Here is a 25,523-nt window from a genome sequence, read left to right on the forward strand (position 1 = left end):
GTTGCCCAATGAAGCTAAGAAGGGCTGAGCCTGGTCAGTACCTGGATGGGAGACCTCCTGGGAAATATTAGGTTGCTGCTGGAAGAGGTGTTAGTGAGGCCAGCAGGGGGTGCTCACCTTGCAGTCTATGTGGGTCCTAACACCCCAGTGTAGTGACAGAGACACTATACTGTTAAAAAACACCGTTCATCAGATGAGATGTCAAACCAAGGTCCTGACTCTCTGTGGTCAATAAAAATCCCAGGATGTCCTTTGAAAAGAGTAGCGGTGTAAACCCAGCATCCTGGCCAAATTTCCCCATTGGCCTCTGATCATCATGGCCTCCTTATAATCCCCATACGCTGATTGGCTTTTTTTTAAATATAACACATTACGTTACTGCGTTACCAGGAAAAGTAATTAGATTACAGAAATTCTGGTGGGGACCAACAGCTGCTTGGTTCTTCAAAATTCTTTTGTGTTCAACGTAAAACAGAAACTTACAGGTTACTGATCTGGAACGACTAAATGTTGACAAAATTGTCATTTTTGAGTGAACTATTCCTTTAACAATGTGGAGATGCTTTTACTGGAATAAAGACAAAGATGCTCATTAAAAAATCTTTTAGAAGAGTAAATAGGGGACACTTTGTCGAAAACACGGTGGATTCCATGATGCTGAGCCTTCAGCAGAGAGAGCTTCAAAAGCTGACAGATGTGCACATTCACGAGTCCAATAGTGTGATTATGGGTTTGATGCAGATCTCACAGTTGGAGACATGATCATTGATCAGATTCTGTCCTTGAATATGCTGATCCTGGAGCAGTTCTCATCCAGGGCCCAGCAGATACTTTTGTGCAGCTGTACTAGCTGACAATGTCCTTGAGACTTTGGAGCACTGTGTGCAGTCGTGTATCTTTTGTTTGATGTGCGTTTTTCTGAACAGGTATGCAGCGGTAATGAATGCGTTGGAATGGATATGACCTGCTTGCTATGCTGCCAAAGTAGTATGTGTGTGTGTGTGTCTGAGTGTGTGTGTATGTGTGTTAGGGTGTAGAGCCTGTGAGGAGCAGATGGTGTCCTCTGTAATGTTGAAGTGTATCGCTTCTCTTTTCCCATCGCCAGTCACAAGGTGTCCATCTGGGGCTGCTTTTACACTGAAATAACTCTGCTCATTTCAGTATGTGCATTTATTTTCAAGCGAGAGTTAAAAGGCAAAGCCAAACTGTCCGTAAGGTTCATAACAGTGATGGGAGCTAATTTGAACCTGTAGCTTTCCAAACTACAAGATACACATAAATAGTTATGATGCAGTCAAGCAACTTTTTCTACAACCTGAAAAACATCAAATAACTTTGTCTAAAAACTTTCAAATGCCACTTAAATTGGTAATATATATATATATATATATATATATATATATATATATATATATATATATATATATATATATATATATATATATTCAAATGGATAGATTTACTGCAAATTATCTGATTTTCTGGTGCTACATATGTGAGAGAGAAAGGAGATTTTAGGAGCGCATGCTTGTTTACTGTTGCTACTTGTTGAAGTGGCTTGATTAACCAGATCAATATTAGATTGTAGCTCAGCTTTAGTTCCATTATTTATGTTAATTGGCATTATGTAAATTTAGTGATGTTACTGCATTTCATATTACTTTTTCTGTTCTGATTGTTTCAATGTTATCTATCTGGCAAGTTCTATTAACCATGTAACTTTTTTTTCTTTCTTGCTGATTTTTGGAGTAATAAAAATTTATGTGGGTTAGATTTTATTTATCCTAAAATGTTTATGCATTTAAATTAAAATGTTTATACATTTAAATGATTATGATATTAAGCTCTTGCTTATTTACTTAATCTTCCATTATTTCTATTTGCTCTTTGATTCGGTCTTTCTCTCTACTCTTTAAACTTTCTCCCTCTTTTTTCTTCCATCCCTCTCTCTCTGGTTGTCTGTTCTTTTAAGTACGTGTGCCTTCAGGCTCAATCCTAAAAATGAGCACAACTAAAATCTGCCTTCCCATCACTCAAGATTTCCTTCACCGTGCCACTGTGCCACATTATTGTCTGTGCTCCTTATTGTCTTCACATGTGTGCGAGAGCTTCATCTCCTCTGTCTGTCATTTCTCTTCGTCTTTGCATATCATCTGTGCCTCAACTGCAGCTACTGTATGTTCTCAGGCCTAACATGCTCTAAACTTGCTGAGGCTACTCTATTGATCCGCAGGCCAGTGTATCTTATGCTAATAAATGAATTTCATGAGCTTTGTTACAGTGTTGCTCAGCTCCTTATGCTTGCTCGCTCAAATACTTTAGTTATGTGTTTGGTTACATCCCTGCTACCTTCACGCTCTCTCTCTCTGATTGACTTTTTTAGGTGATGTTGGCCGAGAGAAAGGGAGGTGATGAGCTGTTTGCCATAAAGATCCTGAAGAAGGACGTGGTGATCCAGGATGATGATGTAGAATGCACTATGGTGGAGAAGAGAGTGTTGGCCTTGGCAGGAAAACCACCCTTCCTCACTCAACTGCACTCCTGCTTTCAGACCATGGTACTGCAGACCATGTACTCGTCTCGTCTCATCTCATCTCTTATGTTGTCATCTCATTTCATGTCTTAGATTCATCTCATGACGTCTCTTTTGCTCTCCTTTCTTCATCGTCTCTGATTTTGTCATCTCATCTCATCTCATCTCCTATTCTTCGTTGTGTCTAATGTCCTGTTGTAAATTCAGGTCTCATCTCACCTTGCTCTCTCTCCTGCTCTCCTCATCAACTTTTTATCTCTCCTCCTTCTCTTTTCCTCTTCTCCTTTTAATTTATTTTTGCCTCGCCTGCTCTCATCTCATTTCATATTGTTTATTTTTGTTCTTCTCTCCGTGTCTCATGTAGATGCATCTCACCTCATCTAATCTCACATCACCTCTTTTCTCTCCTCTCCTCATCTTCTTTTCTTATTTTCTCTCCTCTTCTGTTCTCCTCTCATCTGGTCATTCTTCTCCTCTTCTCTTTTTCATCCCTTACTATCTCCTCTATCTGCTCGTCCTCACCACATCTTCTCATCTTTCCTCATTTCATCTCATCTCTTCTCCTCTCCTTTTCATCTCAACTCATCTCCTTTTTTCTCTTTGTCTTATGAACGTATATCCTCTGACATAAGCTGAAGCGTGAGCACACGTCACTGTGTATTCTTTCATTTTGTAGCACTTGACCAAACACACACACACACACACACTTGAATCCATCCCTCCCCATCCCCCACACGCTGCTTAGAGACTGCAGTCATTTGTACATCGACAGGAATGGTGTTTGTGTGTGTGTGTGTGTGTGTGTGTGTGTGTGTGTGTGTGTGTGTGTGTGTGTGGTCATGTGAATGTGACATGCTCACAGGGGGGCAGCGCACCACACACTCATCTATGGCCGCAGCATCGTGTGAAAGGCAGCATCGCCGTCTCTCGACATCCTACTGAGCACCGCATGAGCCCCTGTCACCGACAGCAAGATAGCGAGAGACGGTGAAATCGAGACAGGAAGCGAGAGTCAAAGGATAGGGAGGACTGTCAGAAACCGAGGAGACTCTGGGGGAGGAAAGATTGTGACGTCACATGGCCGAAGCTCTTTTATGCCTTGTTTTTCTGGAACTGCATTGGATCTCAAATGAATCTACGTCACTAAATCATCTCCTTTTTCACACACTCGTTCGTTAAAAGCAAATAAAGCCTGCCAGATATTCGAGCGGGGTGTTGGGAGGGGATTTCTTTATGAAGGGGGATCAGTCACAGGAGGTATTTGACAGCCAAACAGCTGCAGTCATGTAGATTATCCTCAAGCCTATAATGGGGAGTTAGTCAGATGTGTGTGTGTGGTTGTGTATGCTGATGTGTTGTAGTGGTGAAGGTTTAGGTAGTTGGTGTGTAGTGGAGTGAGGTAAAGACTCTTTCCCGCCGCCCGCCCTCTCTCCTTCCTGACAGTGATGGGACCTCTTTTAAGCACTGCTGCCTAGTAGTCCGTCTCCCCCTCACACTCTTCATCACTTTCAGTCTCTTAATCCTCCCTGACTCTAATTCCCCTGACCATCACACACACACACACACACACACCACCACCACCACTGCAGGAAATTACACCACCCGCAACTGATATAAAATAAGCCTCATCATTACAGGAAGAAAGCCAATAAATGGAGCCCAGGGAAAATGTGGCTGAAACTTGCAGATATGAAGACGTCCTGCGTGTTTTGATCTTTTGGTTTTGGCCCTGGGATTCGCCTCGTGTGTTAGTGTGTGGATGTGCAGTTGTGGTGTGTGTTTGTGTGGATTTATTAAAAACGTTTTATAGGCTTGTGTCACTAAAATAAATATTCTTGCAGGGGGTTGAGACACAGTAAAAGTAATACTCAAATCCATAGGCATTTCATAAAAATCTTAGTGAGTCAAAAATACAGTATGCAATGTACAAAATATACAAGATGAGATGCACAATCTGAATTTGTTGCAACCTAGAATTAAACTGCTGGTCTTGCCTGGCCAGAGGAGAATGGCATACTATTTTGACACAATATTTCCATGTTTAATACTGTAAAGCTGCTTTGAAACAATCTGCAATGTAAACAGCACTATATAAAAAATGGTGACTTGACTTGACTTGACAGTGGGTCCAGTATTGTCCAGTTCCTGGACAAATGAGCTGGTTCTTTTTAGTAAATCAGAAATATAGAGCAAAACAAATTCTAGCAATTCCCTTACGAATGACTCCTCTAACCTGATTCTTTTTAGTGAATCAAAAACATTAAGCGAAATGTTGAATCCAGTTCCTGAGTGAATTACATTTATGAACAAATTCTTTTTAGACAATCACAAAAATGAACATAAATTACTTTTCACAAGTCCTAATGGTTAATGGTAAACAAACTTGGCTTGGTGTCCTTAATGGAGTCTCGAACCCGAGGCTCAGCTTGAGCACCGAGTTCAACCCCCCATTGCGGTAGTACCTTGAGGGAGAAAAACAGAAATAAAGGAGGAGATGGGGAGGTGGACGGATACCAGAAGAATTGATACTGGGATGATGCAATGAGAGCTGCTTATATAGGCTTGTAATGATAATTGACAGGACTGAATGTTTAGACTCCTCCCTCCCGAACCTACATTTGGAACTTCATTTGTCATGTCCTATTCGAAATGAACCAATGTTTGTGTTCTATTGTACTTAAAGAAGAGTTAAGAAATTATAATCAAATTGGTTCTGAAATCTACTATTGTGTTCTATTCTAAAATGTATGTTTAACTCATTTGACCCCAAAGTAGCACTGCTGCTTCACTAGAACTGCAACTTCTAGAACCGTTCTACAAGAAAATTCAAACATCTTATCTTTTCTCAACTGTCCTGTGCTTGTCTCTTACTCCACTGTCTGTCTGTGTATCTACAGGACCGCCTGTACTTTGTCATGGAATACATCAGTGGTGGGGATCTCATGTATCATATCCAGCAGGTCGGCAAGTTTAAGGAACCCCACGCTGTGTGAGTACAGCTCTCGTCTTTGTCTCTTCATAGTGACAAATAGTGATAGTGCCTTCAAAGATGTGGCATTTTCAGATTCATCAATTCAAAATCAGATGAATGGCTAATATTAGTGGCCGATGATCCCTTTGAATCAGTGATGAACCGGCAAGCTGATGAGTTCCCCAATGTGAACTGTTGACTTCAAAGAATTTGTTAACGGTTGAGCTCACTGATGAGCTTGTCAGCCAGCTATCTGATTATTTCACCATGAGCTCACAGATTAGATGAGTACATTGATTAGTTCATGTTGAGGTCCCCAGTGTGTGTGAAGTAACTGAATGTGGTTGAACTAATCCAGCTAATACACACTCTGTAGAACGAACAGGTGTTCTCCTTGTTATTGCCCAATTGGATGATGGGTGGGACATTCATAGGGCAGAAAGTGTTTCCCGCTGTGCTGTGTTGTCACTTCAAAGTGACCTCAGAGTAGTTTGACCAACTCTTGCTGCTGCCGCTCCTTCTCTGCCTCTTCCTCGGTGCCCTTCTGTTGGAGATATGTGGTGTCTACTCAGCATAATTTGTAATAAGGTGAACGAAGGCCAGGTCAACCTACTTCCCCCATCTCTGACTTTCTCTTTCACTCTTCTTTTTTTCTTTTTAGCTCTATTTTTCCAGATCTATGAAGTGTTGCAGTGATAGAATATTTTTGTAGGCCAATCAAGCAGTTCTTGATTCATCATGAAAAAGTTTGATACATTTTTAATATTGGCTACAGACCATAAACTGTCTTTTAAACTGTTTAAATATGTTTTAAAAAAAAAAAAAAAAAAAAAAGACTTTTGGGACAGTGGAACTGGAAGTGTTCAAATGCTAAGTAATTTCTGTGTTTTGGCCTATAGAAATATTTCATCCCTACATCACTTAATTTACCTATTCATCTCTCCTCCCTATTGTTTGATGAAGTGTTGAATTGAGGCAAATGAAGTAGAGGAAAGATAGAAAACTTTTGTCCTCTTACATAGGGTTTTGAAATAGGTTTTTGTCTACAGTTATATTTTACATTTACATTTAGTCATTTAGCAGACGATTCTAGCCAAAGCAAATTTACAAATGAGAACAATGGAAGCAATCAAAATCAGCAAAAGAGCAATAATATACAAGTACTATATCAAGTATAACAAGTCTCAGTTAGCTTAACGCAGTACAATTAGCAAGGGCTTTTTAAATAATATAATAAATAAAAGAAAATAGAACATATAAAGAATAGCGCAAGCTAGTGTTAGAGGTCTTTTTGCTTTTGTTAATTGTATAATAAATGAAAAGAAAGCAAATATAATACAAAAAGATTAGAAAGCTAATGTTAATTTTTTTTAAGAAAACAAGCATCTCAAAAAAATAGAATATCGTTAAAAAGTTAATTTTTTGTAACATTTCATATATTATAGATTAATTATATGTAAAGTAAATAACTTTTTTATTATTTTTTTTATTTGAGCTGATTAGATGATTAGAGCTTACAGCTCATGAAAGTCAAAAATCCAGTATCTCAAAATATTAGAATATTTACATTTGTGTTTCATTAATTGACCATCCCTACAGTATAAATTCCGGGGATCTCTTGTTCTTTCAAACCACAAAAATGGCGAAGAATGCTGACTTAGCTATGATCCAGAAGACAATCATTGACACCCTCCACAAAGAGGGAAATTCACAGAAGGTCATTACTGAAAGGGGTGGCTGTCCACAGAGTGCTGTATCAAAGCATATTAAATGCAAAGTTGACTAGAAGTAAGAAACTGGGTAGGAAAATGTGCACAAGCAACAGGGATGACCTCAAGCTTGAGAATACTGTCAAGCAAAGCTGATTCAAACACTTGGGAGAGCTTCACAATGAGTCGACTGAAGCTCAGACGTCTTCAGGAAAAGGGCTAACGAGCCACTTATTAAACAGAAACATGGTCAGAAGCATCTTACCTGAGAAAAGAGAAAAAGAACTGAACTGTTTACTCAGTGGTCCAAAGTCCTCTTTTCAGATAAAAGTACATTTTACATTTCATTTGAAAATCAGTGTCTGGAGTCTGAAGGAAGACTGGAAACCATTGTGAAGTTTCCAAATTCATTGATGATTTGGGGTGCCATGACTTCTGCTGGTGTAGAACACGGTAGAATGTGGTTACAGTGACCCCAATTTAAAGGAAAGGAAACAAAATGCCCCTTGTCAGTTTTTGTGTTATATTATATATATTTGTCTTATATTAATTTCTTATGATGTCCATTTTTATGATAACATTACATGAGCAAGAGCGCAGTTTTACTGAATATCAGCACAATTGCAAATGTGATATTAATTTTATACAACAATTCAATAAAAAGAAGACAATAATATTGTTATTCTATTTTAGAATCAGTATTGTCCATTTTGTTGTTTTGCCAAAATAATTAGATCCATACAAACACACAGAAGAACCGTTGTGTGTCTCTTTCAAATTGGGTAAGTGAATGATTCAATGACTCATTAACATTTGCATAAAATTAGTAAAAAGTAGACTAGTTCTCCTACTAATAAAGTGAACACAAAGTATTTTGCATTCACAAAGCATGTTGCAAGTCTGATATAGTCTGATGCCTGGGTTCATTTAAAGTGGTCACATCTAAGCTGAAATTCCTGTGAACCACCCTGTAACTAATTTGAAGAAAAACGAATCAGCAGCAAATAGACAGGTGTTTGAGGGTGATCTCAGTATGGACGGCTCCTTGGCTGTAGATGACTGAGCTGACCTTTGCAGTAATCTGCTCTCAGAAGCATGCTCTGTCTCCACATCTAACAAGCTTCATCTCTATTTGCTCTGCTTTCTGCTTGCTGTCTGCCCTTTATCATAAAGAATTAGCCTGTCTCAGTGAAGGAGAGCAGCGTTGTCATTGTTTTGGGTATGGAGCTTAGCGCAGTTCAAAGGTCAGGGTGATTATGAGTGCCCAATGACAGGGATGACAAGAAACTGTTGGGAGTGGAATAGATCTAGGTTTTCAGATGCAAAAGCCCATAATGGTTATGGAACACAGTGGGGGCTTCTATTTGCTTGTATTATGATATAATGAGAGTCAGTTGTTTTAATTCTAAGATACAATGACTGTTTTCTTGTTACTTTGCTCCTCCTCCCTTATTGTCTCAGTACTGTATATACAGCCATCATTTGCTATGCACAAAATGTACACAAACATCTCATCTTAAACGAAAAGCCATTTAGTGACTGTTAGCACAGATGGTAATAACACTGTGTTAATTGCAGCAGACTATTGCTGAGTTTGTGAATGAAGCTCAAATTATGAACCTAATTTACATAAAAATGTATGGAGGATTGTAAATACCACTTAAAAATAAAATGAGGAAATCAAGTATCAGTGTTTTAAATCAAGAATAAAAATGTACATTAAAGTCATTTTCAGTTTGACAAATTAATTTACAACTATTTAATGTTTGAAATGTAGTTGAACGTAACAACATAAATTACACTAATTATAATAAAACTATTCCCTTTTAAAGCTGACAAATAAATATATGTATTAACAGCTGTCTATTTAAAATGTGAGTAGAATTTTTTCAGGTTTATTTGATGAATAGAAAGTTCAGAAGAACAGCATTTATCTGAAATAGAAATCTTTTGCAACCCTGTGTCTTCATCATCATTTTAGATCAATTCAGTACATCCTTGCTAAATAAAAGTATTAATTTCTATCACAGGAATAAATCCTGATCACTGGAATAAATTACATTTTAAAATATATTCAAATAGAAATATTATTTTATATAGTAAAAATATTTCACAAAATTACTGTACTTACTGTACTTCAAATGAAGGAAGGGCTTGGTGAGCAGAAGAGAAATCTTTAAAAAAAAAAATCTTCCTGTTCAATTCTTTTAACTGGTAGAGGAAAAGTAACCACTTTTAAAATTGGCAAATATACATATTTACAGCGGTTTATTTAAATCGTCCGAATTGTAACGAAACATAATACATTTAGATAACACTTTAGTATAGGGACCAATTCTTACTATTAACTAATTGCTTATTAGCATACCTGTTATTGGCTGTTTATTAATTTATAAAGCACATATTCTGCATAATCCTAATCCTACACAATACCTAAACTTGACAAATACCTTACTAGCTATTAATAAGCAGCAAATTTGGAGTTTATTAAGGCAAAGTCATAGGAAGTAATTTGTTAATTGCAAGAATTGGACCTAGAAGCGTGACCTACATTGAATACATCACATGTCATTTGGACCTCTTTAAATAATTCATGCTTAAATGTTCAATGTAACAATAAAATGATGGATTAATCATTTTTAATAAAGTATTTTTGAAATGAATCTTTACGTGGCATTTATAATCCTCCAAAGAAAGGAAGCATGTTTAAAAGGATGACAGTAAAGTAGCTGATATTCAGCATTGTTGTAGTGTTGTAGTTAATGCCTGATGGCAGGTAGCTAGTGAATGTTTTGCGCTTAAATACTTTAGTTGAAAGTGTTGCCAATGTTCAGTGAAATCACTTCTGTCCTTCTCTTTTTTTTGAGTGGTGATAGCCTGAGGCTGGTTGCCGCTGTGGCCTGGAAACTGACGTTACCTTTTGACATAATCTGACTCTAAAGTGAGGCCTGTTTCCTGCTCCACCCCCAGCTGCGTTAGTCACTGAACACCAATGCTAATTCTCTTCATATGTAGTTCTAAAATATAGGACAGAAAAACACGCCACCTGATAAATAAAAGATTACCGCATGCTTGTATTAATAACAGATATCTGACTTGCTTTATCTCTCTTATGTCTTTTCTGAGGGCAGAGCTCAAAGCTCTCAGCAGAAACACACCTTTATCAGACTGATATATTATTTATTAGACAGATGTCTGGAATGCTTAAGACTTGTCAAACTAAGCTCCCTCCTCTGTTTTGTCTTGGAGTTTATTTTTTTGATAATGACCACCTTGCTGTCTTCCAGCCATGAAGACTGACCAAGAAACATTAATCTCCTGTGCTCAGATGTTCAAATTGATTCGGATAATGTGTGTGTGTTTAGGTTTTATGCTGCAGAAATCGCCATAGGTCTGTTCTTCCTGCATGTGAAGGGGGTTATATACAGGTGAGTGAAGCCCAAAGAGCAACACACGTCAGTCACACACAGAAGTGAGAAGAGAACCACCACAAGGGTCTTCAGTTTTGCTGGAATAATAAACGACTGGCTTCTAGAGCAACACACACCAAAACACACTTGCTTACACACAGCAATTGATCTTAGTCAGAGTCTATGCTGTATTTAGTTTGACGCAAACAAACAAAAAATGGCCTTAAGGGATAGAGGTACTGTCCATTCAATTTATTGTACTGTTGTTTAACTGGGCAACGATCCTTCAGCCAGCTGAAACATTGACAACACAATAAGTCTTTCCAGGATTTTTTTGTGGCCAAAAAACACTGGACATCTTGAGCTGTGATTAATTAAACATAATGATCTCTGAGTTTATAAAACAGTGAAGTGTATTGAATCGTCTTGTGCTTCATTGCATTACAAAAAAACGTAATTGGTTATCGTTGTACAAGTGCAGCAAGTGGTCCCCTGGATGGTGGCCTAAACAGGAAGTAGAGCTGTAATCCAGGCTGTTAACAGAAAACCTCCACCGCATGTTTCCAATCAGACAGACAACACTCATGAATTCTTTACAGAGCACTTTTTTTCTCCTTCATCAAGCTCACACGTGCTTCTCTTCATAAAGCTGCTAGGGTTGGCCAGTATAACGAATATTAATGGTGTATTTGTGATGATTTTGCTGGCGAAATAAAAAAAGAGCTAGTGAATGTTGCAATGCTTTCATACACTTTTTATTTGGCTATTAGGTCTGCATTGTTGGACTAGTTTCATGACTTGAGAAAGACGTTAGCCTTTAGGATTGAAAAACAGCGATTGAGTGGCAAATTCATTAGTTAATTTTTTTAATGTTCATTGCAATGGACTGATGGACACATATAAACATAAATATGATACACGTACAAATGTGTTGGTAAATATTGCTGTTTCTGCACTGACTCCTCTCACATCTTTGTGCATCAGAGATCTAAAGTTGGATAATGTCATGTTGGACATGGAGGGTCATATCAAAATTGCTGACTTTGGAATGTGCAAGGAGAACATGCTTGATGGAGTCACCACCAAGACCTTTTGTGGGACCCCTGACTACATCGCCCCTGAGGTGAGTGCTCAGAGATGATCCTGTACATGTGTTGAGTCGCAAAGTGTTGGATGAGAAAGGAGAGCCAGTGGCCTACATATTTCATGCATGTATAATTCGGGGCAGGCATGGTGTAATATTTATAGAGTCGGACTTGTAACCCAAAGGTTGTGGGTTCGAGTCTCGGTACTGGCAGGGATTGTCGGTGGGGGGAGTGAATGACCAGCGTTGTCTTCCACCTTCAATACCACGACTGAGGTGAGACCCTTTGAGCAAGGCACCGAACCCCCAACTGCACCCCTAAAAATGTCTGCCCACTGCTCCAAGGCTGTGTTTTTTTCACTACTCCCTGCTGTGTGTGTGCACTTGGTTGGGTTAAGTATGGGACACAATGCTTGGCCACATGTCACTTTTACTTTTCACCTTCATAGACATTTGTGCATCTACTAGGGCTGCATTTCCTAAAAACATTGTAAGGGAAATTGTGCCACTTTATATTCATCATGAGCTCATATTGGAGAAAATAGATTTGTTACCCAGAGGCAGCTTCATGCAATAGAGAGCTACGTTGATAAGATATCTCACGTTCCTCTCATCGAGCACCAGATGGTACTGCTCCAAGTGTACCACCATCAGCATGAGCTAGAGATGGATTCATGTCAACAACACACTCCCAAACCAAGACACAACATGCTGTAAGAGAGAAGGGGTTTCAGTTCAGCTAGTCCTCAAAGCTTAAGTGGCTGTTTCTTATTGTTTGAAAGACACTTTACAGTACATACATAAAACACCTTGTAACACGTTGAAAGCACCATAATCACTTCTGAAACTCTTGACAGAGCGCACGGCGGGATTGATTTGAATATTTACAGATGTCCTTGGAGTGTGTCACCCATTTGTAATTGTTTTTTACGCCTTACGCTCCTGAGTGTGTCTGTTTCAGATCATCGCTTACCAGCCTTATGGAAAGTCAGTGGACTGGTGGGCGTTCGGAGTTCTGCTTTATGAGATGCTGGCTGGGCAGGTAAGAGTTATGATAACCCTGATCAAGAAGGCCCAAAGTCAGGGGTTTCTGCCTTTTGGGCCTTCTCTCATTCGCTCCGTTTCATTTCCTCTCTGCTGCTTGCAGTAAATCAGCTCTTGCTATCTCAAGGTCAGTTTTTATTAATTACGTTCTGCAAATCTCCCGAGACTAACGGCAAGTATTTCATGCCTATCGGGCTCAGTCAATTATTTATGAATTGTTCTGAAACAAGTCAAGCTTTGAACGCTGGAGAAAAAAAGTCTTGAGTTGTATCCAGCGGAGACTGCTACTGCTGAGCCGTCCTGACAAAAGCATGTCGTAATTCTCGTTTCTAGTCTTCGCTAAACAAACAAGACTTGAAAGGCACTTTTATGGTGATGACTTTCAAACTGGCAGTGTTTAAGGGATACAAGTGGAAAAAATAGCAAATTATGCAAGTTTCAAAATCCATGTTATTATTGTTGACCAGTTGTAGTAAACATTGTCCTCTCATCTTCACTGTCTCTTCTCTCTGTCTCTTTTCAAAGCCCCCATTTGATGGTGAGGATGAGGATGAGCTGTTTCAGTCCATCATGGAGCATCATGTGTCCTATCCCAAATCCATGTCCAAAGAAGCTGTGGCCATCTGCAAAGGGGTGAGCAGCCAGTATACATCAAATTCCTGAAACCGTGTCCAATAACCTCTCACACTGCAGCCAGTGACATGTCCAACACAATGATAATGATGATAATTACTATTCTTCTTATTTTTATTATTCACCACTGTTCAAAACTTTTGGGCAATAGGTTTTTTTTTTTCAGATTAGTTTTCAACACATAAATGTGGATGAACTTGAAAAAAATGAAGCTCAGTGTTTTCAACATTGTTATTAATAAGAAATGTTTCTTGAGCAGAAAATCAGCACATTTTAATGATCACGTGACACTAAAGACTGGAGCAATGATGCTGAAAATACAGCTCTGCATCACAGGACTAAATTACATTTTAAAGTATATAACAGAGAAAATATTATATATAAATAACATTTTCAATTACATATTAACTGTATTTTGATCAAATAAATGCTGCCTTGGTAAGCAAAAGAAACTTCTTCCAAAAACATCCTAATTAATGTTAAGTAAAATTATTGAAATTACTTTTTATTTAACCATTTCTCATGACCATAATGCATTAGGAATTGCATCAATGTATTTGATCACATCACATGCCTTCCTTTAAATGATCGTCAATGGAGATTGATGCAGCAGAATGGTGTAGTTACAAGACCTACCAGCAGGGTCACGCTAACAGGTCACACCTTGTCCCCTTGTCCTGAGGTAACCCAAAGTATCAAATTCAGTTCAGAGCGACTAATGGCCCGGAGAGGTACGGATACAGTCCATCTCATCAGTGTGTCCCTGAGAAAGTACTGGAGTTGTTTCAAGGTGACTGTCTCGGCAGTTCACATACTGTAAATGGCTTTGAAGGAAAAAAGTCCCGTTATTATATGACTTCATGTGATGCATTATGAATCATTTCTTCATTGCAGCACTGGTCATCACAGTTTGCTCTCAACAGCCTTGAAAGATACCGCAGCCTCTGACCTGTCCTATCAATATGCGCGTCACGGCCCTCTCAGAATCCGCCAGTTCTGTCTGTCTCTCCATCGCTATCTTTCATTCACTCGCTCTTTGTTATTAGGAGTCCAGTGCTGCTCCAGACTCGAGCGCTGGCAGGTGAAGCAGCGAGTACACATGATCTAATTCTTTATTTGAGAGATTTTCTCTCCTGCAGATAAAAGCACACAAACATACAGCCTTAGACAGCACTTAGTGGGAATGCCAATGACTCTTGGCTGTGTGCAGAACCCAGGAGCTCAGCTCTGTTTGTTGCTGGCTTATACTGGAACATGGCTAGGCTGGGCTTGACTGAATATGAATGCTTTTGTTTATTTCCTTGCCCCAACAAAACCAGACAAAAGCCGCCGAATGTCAGGGGCATCTCAGTAAATAGTACAACGTATTCCCTAAAAAGTGCTTGAAAGGGAGCTCTCTCCTATTTGCTTATTCTTGACATGTTTCTGTTCTTTCTCCTTGTCACTGTGGTGCCAGAGTGGAGCATATGGCTGCTGAAAACAAGTAGAAAATAGTTTTGTAGAAGAATGAAAGCCAGGCTTGTGTGTGGGTACATTCGTATGAAGCTTGGGACATGACACATCTGTTATTTGGGTGAATCTCACCTGTCAATATGTCTTGGCCATATTTCAGCCCAACCAACAGAAAAATAAATAAGAAAATGAAACATTTATGTATTTTAAGTCCTTTATATTAACCTTTCCAGTTGTCATTACAGTAATTCAATAATAATGAATATAATTAATATAAAAAATATATTTATTGCATTCCATTATGATTTTCATTTTCAAATGTTTATTTAGTCTTGTAATATTTTTTTTTGGGGGGGGGGGGGGGGCTATGAAGATCTTCCCTGTTTGCATTACCATGATGCATAAATAAATAAATAAATTGTATTTTTTTATTGTTTTACTACCCAAGTTTACCTAATATAAAAATGGTAGTAGTATTGGTATAGTATATATAGTAGTAATGGTAGTATTTGTAGTGCTGCCTAAAATTATGCTGAAGCATCATAAAGTTACATGTGTAATTACAAGTATACAGAGGATTGGCGTGAGATTAAAACCACAATGCAGAGCATACATTTATGGTTACGCTTTGTTTTAAGGTTGTTACAGTGTAATTATACATTGTAATATACTGAGTAATATTAATTAACTACATGCGCTTACTAAATGATTAGGGTTAGGATTATGATTTGGTTTAGGGTAACTTGCATGAAATTATGCATAATTAATTGTTATCATAATAGTAAGTACATGTGTAACAACGACACCTTAAAATAAAGTGTTACCAAACCTTCCTATTTGATTTTGGGGTGGAGTGCAACGTTTGACATGTGATTCACCAAAGTCACTCAGTTTTCACTGCGCTTTGCTGGTCTTCCACCTAGCATGCTGCATGGTTACCCATTTTGTTTGCGCTAGGACAATGGAAATCTTTGGTATTGGGAGGACAACAAGTTCTGGAATATAAAGTGGAAAGAGAGATGTGAGAGCAGGTGTCTCCAGAGGGACCTGCGCACTAATATATTCATGCTAATGTGAACATTAAATAATGAATCAACCCTCTGTGTTCAGAATCTGAATGCTGGCCCTCTTTGACTGGCTTCATGAAAATGCAGTATGCTTCTGGGAAAGCCTGATAAACAAAAGACCCCTCCTCTCCGCCTTCTGTTCCCCCATCTTCCTCTTTTTTTCTCCATCCTTTCGTTTTCTGTGTTTTCCCACATAGATATAGACTCTCCGTCGTTTCTGCTTGTCGATTTTTCTTCCTCGACTTATCCTGCCTCTGTATTCTCCTCAGCTTGTCTGCAGAGCTCATTGTCTTGATGAGTTCAGTCTCCCTCTCTTCTTCATAGGATCTGCTGTAAGTGCTTGCTGAACTTCTCTAATAGCTTAATTCTGCAGTGCAGCAAGTGTGTCAGATCCTGGAGGCCTCTCTCCCCAACAATCCCCTAAAAAAGAGCAGGAATACTAAATGAATCCTTGACTTTTAAGACAGATTGGAAAATCCTGTACGTTTGGACAAGTGCGGCTTTAGGCGCAAGGCTCTGCCGCCCGCCCTGCCGGGAAAGCTACACTGGAACCATGCAATATAAATGAGGTATTTCCCTTAACCAAGCAGAGCAATCATTCTTCCAGCATGGTAATTGAATGACTAATTTAGTCTGGCCTTGTGATTTTCAGAGGACAGATGGATATATTGAACCTGTCGTAATCAAAATGTTGATGCTCTGCTCTGGCATAAAAAAGCTAAAGAAAATCCTCCCCTTCAATTCTGTAGAGCCTGGGGTTTTAGTTTGAGGGGATATAGGCTTTAATGCTCGGAACATCAGCTGAGGGAATATTCATTTGTGCCACTTACATCGACAGATGCAGAGAACAGCACAGTGAGTGTATTAAACCCTCTCTGCAAGACGTGCTGTAGACTGTATATTGATGCACCAAAGCCTCGGGAGCTGCCCACCTAGACAGCATTTTTGGTCATCATACAGTAGGATTATTTGTAACGCATAAAAATACTGATTACAAAAATGTACATTGGTAATGCCATGGTAAATAAATTTGGTATACTGTACACTCATATAAACTAACAATGTTTTTTTTTTTTAAGAAGCCTTGAATATTAATTTAGGCTGTATTTGCTAAAAAAATACAATAAAAACTCAGTTTTGTAACAATTAAAAATAACTGCTTTCTATTGTAATATATTTTTAAAAAATATTCTTGTAAATTTTCAGCAACGTTACTCAATCCTCAGTGTCACATGATCCTTCAAAAATCCTTCTAGGCAGATCTGATGCTCAAGAAACATTTCTTATTATTATCAATACTGAAAACAGCTTGTGCTTCTTAATATCTTTATTCAAATATTTTTTTTAGGATTCTTTGATGATTTTATATATATATATATATATATATATATATATATATATATATATATATATATATATATATATATATATATAGATACATCTTTTGTAACATCATATCATAATATAGACAACATAATATGTATAATGTCACTTTTGATCAATTTAATCCATGCTTGAAAACAATAAAACAATCCTAATACCAACATAAATTTAACAGCAAAGATAGAATCTGTGTATAAAGGTGTCTGTTATAGTGCATAAATGTAAAGCAAAGTCTCAGACCATAATTATGGAATGGTACCATCACCCGCACATTTTGGCAAGTATAGATAGACCGCTCACTGCGTTTTGAGACACAGCATTTGAGGATGATAAAGTATCTGAATTATACTGCATTAATTCTTTACAAAAATGCGTTTGCGTTTAAGGACTGGTTTAATGAAGCTGACAGAAGCTGAGGATGGTGTACTGCAGGAAGCGCCCGTGCAGCAGCGGTAACAGCAGATATGTGCGACTGCGGTGCTCTGAGTGCTAATTAAAGAGTATTATCAGTGTTGATGGAGTGTACAGCTCTGATATGGGAGGATTAAAGTGGGATGCTGTGGTTCTTTGATATGGAACACAGCCTAGCAGACCGCTGAGAGAGGCTTGGGACGCAAGCCTGATACGGGCCGATACGCCAGGACTAAGGCCAATCTAGAGCTCGCACGCAGACTCTCGCTCACTTTCTCTTTCTGTCTCCTTTCCTCCTTTTCTTTGCATATGCTGTATTTGTGTAAGCGCTTGTTACCATACACTAACAGTACAATGGTATCTGGAGCCATCTGTCAAGCCATCTGAGTGTAGAACACGGTGCGTGCTCAGTTTAATGCCTGCTCTTGATGCTGTAGGAGTATAGCTCATTTAAAAGGGTTGACAGATCTTTAGTCTTTTATTTGTGCTGTTTATTGAGTGTGCCTCATTAAGTAGAAGATGCTTCTGGAACATCATTCACATTCTCAAGTGATGAGAATACACCTTGTGTCCAAGAAAATGACTTCCAGACGTGGAAACATTGAAAATAAGTGAAATCCTAAGTTTTGGGATAGTTTTTTGCAAATTTTGCAGATGCATAGTATTTTATTGGCTAATTTTTTTTTTTTTTACTTTTGATGTGTATTATAGCTGCAATTGTTTCACTACAGACAATTATTTCTTTCAGTCGGTGGATATTGTGCATGTTGTTAAGCATCAGATAGCAACAAGACACATTTGTGTGAATTTGTTGTTTTCAGCATGACTTGAAATTCTGGTAGTGTGTGATCCTCAGTCAATTAGTGTTGAAAGTCTTTATGGTTACTGTAAGAGGTTTGATTGCTTATTGTAACAAGTATACCCAAGTGTGAACACCCAAATTCACATCCACATGTGCCAAAAGTCTTCAGAGTAAAATAAAAGTAACTTTAAAAGTAACTTCAGATTCACATGCCAATAAAAACACTGCAGTCTTGCTAGAATGATTATCCAATATAAATTCATATCCAGTAACCATGAAAGACTAGAATAGCCATGGAAATTCAATAAACATTTATTTTAAGATTGGACCAGCGGTCATGAACCATCTTAGATTCGTTTGTCAGGACAGCGATGAGGCATAAATTCCCGTCCGTGTACTGTATATAGCTGTCTGTTTTTCATGTGACCGTCCAAGTCACCATCACTAACTCCGAGTTAAAGTTTAAGAGCATCGGTGCTGAATTCTCTGAAGAGCACTCCTGCCACACTTGTGTGCAGTTAGCTGGAGAGGTCCAGGAGGGAGAGATAAAGCAATTGACTTGACTCTGATGCTGCAGGTCACTTGTGTTTTTGGCTCCGTTCGGCCCCTAGAGCCTCTCCCGAATCACGCTGTCAGATTACACCGCGGCTCTGTCGTTCAGGGCAGGACAGCTGTGAAATACGAGCAGTCAGCTGTACAGACACAGAAACAAGCTGAAAATGATGGATGGATGGATGATGGATGGCCAAAAGATGGAGAATTAGATGTGATGGATGCATAGTTCGCTAGAGTTTCATAGATACTTTTATAGATACATGAATGGATGGATGGATAATGCATGGGTTGATGCACATATAGATAATGTTTTATGGATATATTTTGCGGATAGATAATTAGCCGTGTTTTTGGACAGATAGATTTGGATGGATGAATGGAGAGAGAGAGAGAATTAGCCAGCTGTGTCTCTGTGGTAGCATGGCCCAGCTGCCACACAGCGAGTGAGCGTGTCCTGGCCTCTGCTGTATACATTAATGATGACAATGAGGACAAAGCTTCAGAGGGCTCTTCGCAAGAGCCATGAGTTCAGAAGCCACGTAGGGTCAGGGATTGATCCAACCCAGCCAAACCGGCCCCGCCCCCGTCCCTTCCTGATCCAGTGAGGGTTAAGGCTCTACCAGTCAGCAGAGACCTTCATCTCCCCCCTCCTCCTCCACCTCCACCTGTGCCTTACAAGAGCCTGGAAACACTTTCTCTGCTGCCATCAATTTTTCATGCGCACTGAGGCGCTGAACAAAAAGCGGCAAGTTGTTGAGCTTTTCCCCTCGCCTAATCTCTCCTACACACGCTAAAGTCACTCACTGGAATAAAATAGCCAAACGATTTTGTTATATTCAACATAGCATGTTCTGCTGGGGAATAAAACAGCTGTCGGTGAAGGGGAAGAAGGGAGAGAGATGGGTGTGCGGAGGAAATGTTGATGAAGAGCAACTGTGCTGAAACGGCAAAGTAAAATTCATTTGACCTAAAAAGTGTAATGACATTCTCATTTCTGTGAATTTAGTTTTACCCCCTCCAGGGATGTTAATGCAATTTGTATTTTTGACCCATAAAACAAAATTATTGAACGGAACGCTACTGGAGTAGGGGAAGCAGTACACTGACTGTATTTTGAACTAAATGTTTGGGTTCTTAGTGTGACACATTAATCTACTATCCACATTTAATGAAGAATTTCTCATGCACTGTACATAAATTATGTAATAACTTGGAAAGTACTATTGGCTCATGCTGTAATGTAAATAAAACCTTTGTTAGAAAATATAGATATGCTATTAATTCTGATGCACTTGATTAATTATTCTCTGTATTATGCATTTAATTAGATTTTTTTTCATTGTTTGACAGCCATACTATATACCAGTGGTCTTCTCATAATTGTGTTGTCCTCTCTGTTTCAGCTGATGACCAAACACCCAGGCAAGCGTCTGGGCTGTGGTCCTGAGGGTGAGCGGGACATCAGGGAACATGGCTTTTTCCGTTACATGGATTGGGAAAAGTTGGAGAACAAGGAAGTTCAGCCACCGTTTAAACCAAAAGCCGTAAGTGCAGCCAGTCACCTCACCTCTAACACACACACACACACACACATACTCTCTCTCTTACTTGCATTCTTTCCTTGCTTGTTGCTGTATACTGAAACCCTGGTGGTTATACAGATTTGAGTCTAAATTCGAGTTTCATTACCTTACTTTTTTTTTTTTTTTGCCTGATACTTAAAACATAATACATGACATGTTTACCAAAGACAACATTGCAACATTGTTTCTGGAAAAATGTTCCTATCAACAACCCTACTATAACCTACTGTTGTTCTTAATCCTTCAAAAATGTCTAATCCCAATCCAACCTCAACCTAACTTGGTTCAAACTCATCAATGAATCTATTTGAACTAAATTACAATCTGAATTTTAGTAAGTTGAATCAAACGGGAATTCAATTACAATAAAATACAACTGCTGTAGTTGTATTTTGTTATACATTTTTCAGTATAAATTACTTATAATCATGTTCATACAACATACAGGCTATTTTTAGAAAAAATACATGAGATAAGCAATGTCCCCTGTAGACATTTGTATTTAATTTATATGTTGATCAATATATTTAATACATTAGCTTTCATTTAATTTATATTTTATGGTGAAAGAACATATTTTGTAAAATTCTATAGTTCATTCAATATGTTATATAATAAATATATTGATAATTTGATGTCAGTACATTTTTATAAAGTAAAAATCTGTTATTAATCTAAAGCAGTGTTGGATTTTTGTTTTATTTGTTTTTGGTTAAAGTTGGTAGACATTAGAAAAAGTATTTGTATTTCAGAGAATAAATTGGCATAATAATGAATCATTTATGTTTTGTCACCAAATTTGGGTTGCACCATTTTACTGTAATTTTACATATACCGTAAGTACTTAGTCATATTAATTATCTACATGTACTTACTAAATTGTTAGGATTAGGGTTACTTGCATGTGATTATGCATAATGTATTGTTATTATTATAGTAAGTACATGTTACACACGTGACACCTTAAAATAAAGTGTTACCAAAATTTGTACTAGATTGAATTACAAGTATTATATTTATAGCATTGGAATAAGTGAAATCCAACACACTTGTGTTTCACTGAATTGCAACAGTAAATTCTTCATGTCGTTCAAGTTTAAATTCCATTTCAACATCCTGTGGGGCTTAATTTAATTCTAAATCTTATCGAATTCTTTTTTCTTTCATTCAAAATTTCACTCTGCATCCCTGCAGTCTATAAACCTAACCCTAATATTAAAGGGCTGTGATTGGTTAAAAGGAATGTTGTCTCAGGACCAGCGAAGGATGTTGTTCCAGGAAAATGTCTTACTTGTGTAAATCACATTAAGAGACCTGTAACAACACAAGTGCAAACTGGCCAACTGGACCCGTAGTTTTCAAAGACAGTGTCAAAGTAGTCAAATTCTGCTGTACTGTAGCACAGAGATGACAAGTCAAAACTTTCGGGGCTGTGGAGAGCAGTAGGGTATAATGAGGAGTCTGTATGTCCTCCTTACACACCACAGCATCTTAGCTTCGTTAGCGGTATGTGCGCCAGGGCTATGGTTGAGCTGAGCCGTGTTTGTCAGCCTCAGTCAGATCCTTAATGAGTACAGCTTCTCTTGTGTCCATGTGTGTGTGTGCGAGCTGTCAGATGGAGCAGGCATTGTCCAGGCAGTGCTGCATAGTGCTGTTCTCCACATCAGCGCTCCTGACCTCCCGCTCGGACTCAGACTGGCCTGTTAAATGTGATCTCCTTCCTGCAGCGCCTCCCTGGCATTGAGGTCTCGGTGCACTTATTGAGAACAGATTGTGCTGTTGATTTTAGAAAACTGAGTTCACTGCTGCCATTAAATTCATCTTCACCTTAAAATCTGAAGTTTTATTTTAGCACTTGAATTGAATGTGTTTGTTTAAGTTGAAAGGGCAGAAATGTGCAATTTCTGTGCCAATAGTGTCACCAAGCGAAATTGTAAAAATTATGGTTTTCAAACAGGTTTCCTTGAAACTCCTTCATACTGTACCTCCAATGGACTCGCAAGCAGATAGTCCAAATTCCAAATTCGCACCATTGTTTGAGCGAATGTTTTTGACAGAGCAATGTTTTTGACATCAACCCTCATTGGTTCTTGCTTGTCTCATAACCAGTTGTAACAATGCTACTGTACCGTATGTGTAATTTAGTAAAATTTATTTTACTATATTTTCTAAGATAATTTAAAGGAATAGTTCATCCCAAACCATCCAAGATGTTGATGTGTTTGTTTGTGCCTTGAAAACATTTGGAGAAATTTAGCATTCCTGTACATCACTTGCTTACCTGTGGGTCCTCTGCAGTGAATGGGTGCCATCAGAAATAGAGTCCAAACAGCTGATAAAAATACATTTGTGGACTCTCACTAATCAACAATGATTCCTTCCAGTCCATCAGATAGTACCTTGTGAAACAAAAAGCTGTTTGCAATAAAGAAATCCATCAAGACATTTTAAAACAAGTCCTTTCTCCATAATAATACTTTCTTGGGTGAAAACATCATGTCATCTGAATCAGGAGAGAAATATTCACAAATCAACAACCATTTAAAAAAACAGAGGAGGAAGCATTATTGACTGATAGCGATGTTTATAGTTAAAACACCTTAATGATTGATTTGTTTAATACAGACACACGGCCTTTCACTTCACAAGGCATTAATTCATGGACTAGACTTACTTGAGCCCCTTTCACACTGTGATTCCGGCAAATATCACACTGCGATTCCGGCAAATACACGGGAAAATTTTCCGGCAATTGTTCCTAGGTCACTTGATTTTGCACTTTCACACTGCCAGTGATTACCCGGGATATGTGCGTGCTTTCACACACAACCAGTAAAGATCCAGTAACGACACGTGACATCAGTGCGTGACGTGTAATGTACGAGTCGATAACGTTAGGCACGTTATACTTTCACTGAAGCAAGCGAATGATCTCGGCATCAGCGCGGAAAGTGAGGAACTAACTGATCTCTGCTTCATTACAGTTTGCACATATTTTTTCGTCGCGAAGGTATCTTCCTTCAAAACAGCCGGTAAAAGAGTCGCGCGCTAACGTGCGTCATCGCTTCGACACGGAATTAGATCTGCCTTTGATCACACAGCGCTCGTCCCGGGATTGAACCCGGCAATGTTACTAGGTCCCCGACCCGGGTTCAATGCCGGAATCAATCCCGGGACGTGTTTGCTTTCACACAGAAGGCGACCCGGCAATGTTCCGCCAATTTGCCGGGTCCGCCATACAGTGTAAAAGGGGCTTTGTAGATTATTGTGATGTTTTTCACAGCTTTTTCTGACGGCACCCATTCACTGCAGAACATCCACTGGTGAGCAAGTGATGTAATGCTGAAATTCTCTAAATCTGTTCCCAGTTTTCAGGCTTACTTATACTGTGAAACAGCAGTGAGGTACATCAGCTCACTGTTCAGGTGTGTGTGATTGGGAGTGTTCATGTGGTGTTGGCTGCCTGAGTAGCAGCAGATGGATGTTTGCGTGCTGGTGTCATTAGCTGAGCAGAAAGACGGATGATTTTAGACCCTCTTCGTGACGCCGGCGGCATGCTTGATGGACATTCAAATAACTGTGATTTACAAACTCAGGCAATTATGATCTGAATGAGACTCGTGTTGTCTCATGTGGAGACCAAAAATTCATGCAGACATTAGCTCTGTTCCAAAGCTCAGTAAGAGGCATTCATGGGCAGCATTTTAAGGAGCCAAAGGCAATTCCAGAAAGCACTGCAACAAACACAGTGAGAAATAAATCCAGGATGTCAGAATTTGCAAGTTATTAAAATATAATTATTTCAAACCTAGAAAATTAGGCATGCACTGAAAATGATTGCCAATATGTATCTTTGTTTTCATGCCATTGCAGGGGAGTTGCTAGACCATTTTATGAGCCCTTGTAAAATATTACTGAAGGCCGGAAAATCACTAGTCCAAAAAAGTTTGCCATAATTTATCATTATACCTTTAAATCAGTGAATGATGGCAAATGTAATGCAAATGAATGTCACAATTACATACCCTGTACATAAATAAAAAAAAAATTATGACTGATATGTGTATCTAAAAAAGTTTATTATTAAAAATGATTTTACCCGGAAGATGTTGTATTTTTACCTATTAAAGTGTCACATTGTTCCTCATGTTGTCTATTTATTCTATCAAGTGTGAGATGAATGATCCATGTGATTCGTGTGTGCATTCAATGTGTACTGTATGTAGTGTTCAAAGTCGCTTACTTTTCATGCCGCCTTAGTAGGCAGCTGCCTATGTAGGCAATGAGGTGTTTTTTCGACGCTATTATGTGCGTTTGAAGTTCCAGAGCCTGTAGTTAAAGAGACGAAGACAGACTGGTCGTTGAGGACAGTTCCCTAGATTCTGCCCCGTTCCTGCTGAGCACCTCCGTGCCCAGATCTCACTCCGCTGGGAAACGTATGGTTTCTCTACACATCACAGCCTGTGGCTCTGAAATTAAGCGTGACAGCAGTGTCTGGCAAGGGATCACTGCGTTGAGGTGGATTAGGGAATCGGACCCAGGGGATGCGAAGAGGGCCTCGAAACAGTCAGAGTGACTTTACAGCTCAAGTTTGGAGCAGAACAAGAGGAGGAGCTCTTCATTTCTATGCTGGTACTGTTGAATTATCTGGTGGCAGGTGAGAAGTGACTGATGATTTGTTGCTTGGGATGCCAGCCAGCTCTAGGTGGAACGCCTCTGGCTGTATCTGCAGCAGATGGACTTTTGTTGCCTGCGTGGTACAAGACTGGCAGCGGTGGCCCGCATGTGGCAGCCACAGGAGGGCGGATCTCTGAACGCTGACAGCATCTTTGCTGCCAGCACCGCTCACTCTCACTTCATGTATGTCACCCGGCACCTTCTCTGTG

General features: G+C 38.9%; 1 protein-coding gene across 1 annotated transcript in view; it reads left to right on the forward strand.

Moving 5' to 3' along the window:
• LOC113079629 (protein kinase C beta type-like) overlaps positions 1–25,523 on the forward strand; it is an 81,395-nt gene that overhangs the window by 47,971 nt on the left and 7,901 nt on the right. Inside the window, exons 8-14 of the mRNA XM_026251875.1 lie at positions 2,384–2,557; positions 5,431–5,522; positions 10,579–10,641; positions 11,608–11,746; positions 12,669–12,749; positions 13,277–13,384; positions 20,458–20,598. Of these exons, the coding sequence (XP_026107660.1) occupies positions 2,384–2,557; positions 5,431–5,522; positions 10,579–10,641; positions 11,608–11,746; positions 12,669–12,749; positions 13,277–13,384; positions 20,458–20,598 (798 nt within the window). The remainder of the gene's footprint in view (positions 1–2,383; positions 2,558–5,430; positions 5,523–10,578; positions 10,642–11,607; positions 11,747–12,668; positions 12,750–13,276; positions 13,385–20,457; positions 20,599–25,523) is intronic.

This window comes from Carassius auratus, unplaced genomic scaffold (genome assembly GCF_003368295.1).
Source record: "Carassius auratus strain Wakin unplaced genomic scaffold, ASM336829v1 scaf_tig00028800, whole genome shotgun sequence".
NCBI classification, from domain to species: Eukaryota; Metazoa; Chordata; class Actinopteri; order Cypriniformes; family Cyprinidae; genus Carassius; species Carassius auratus.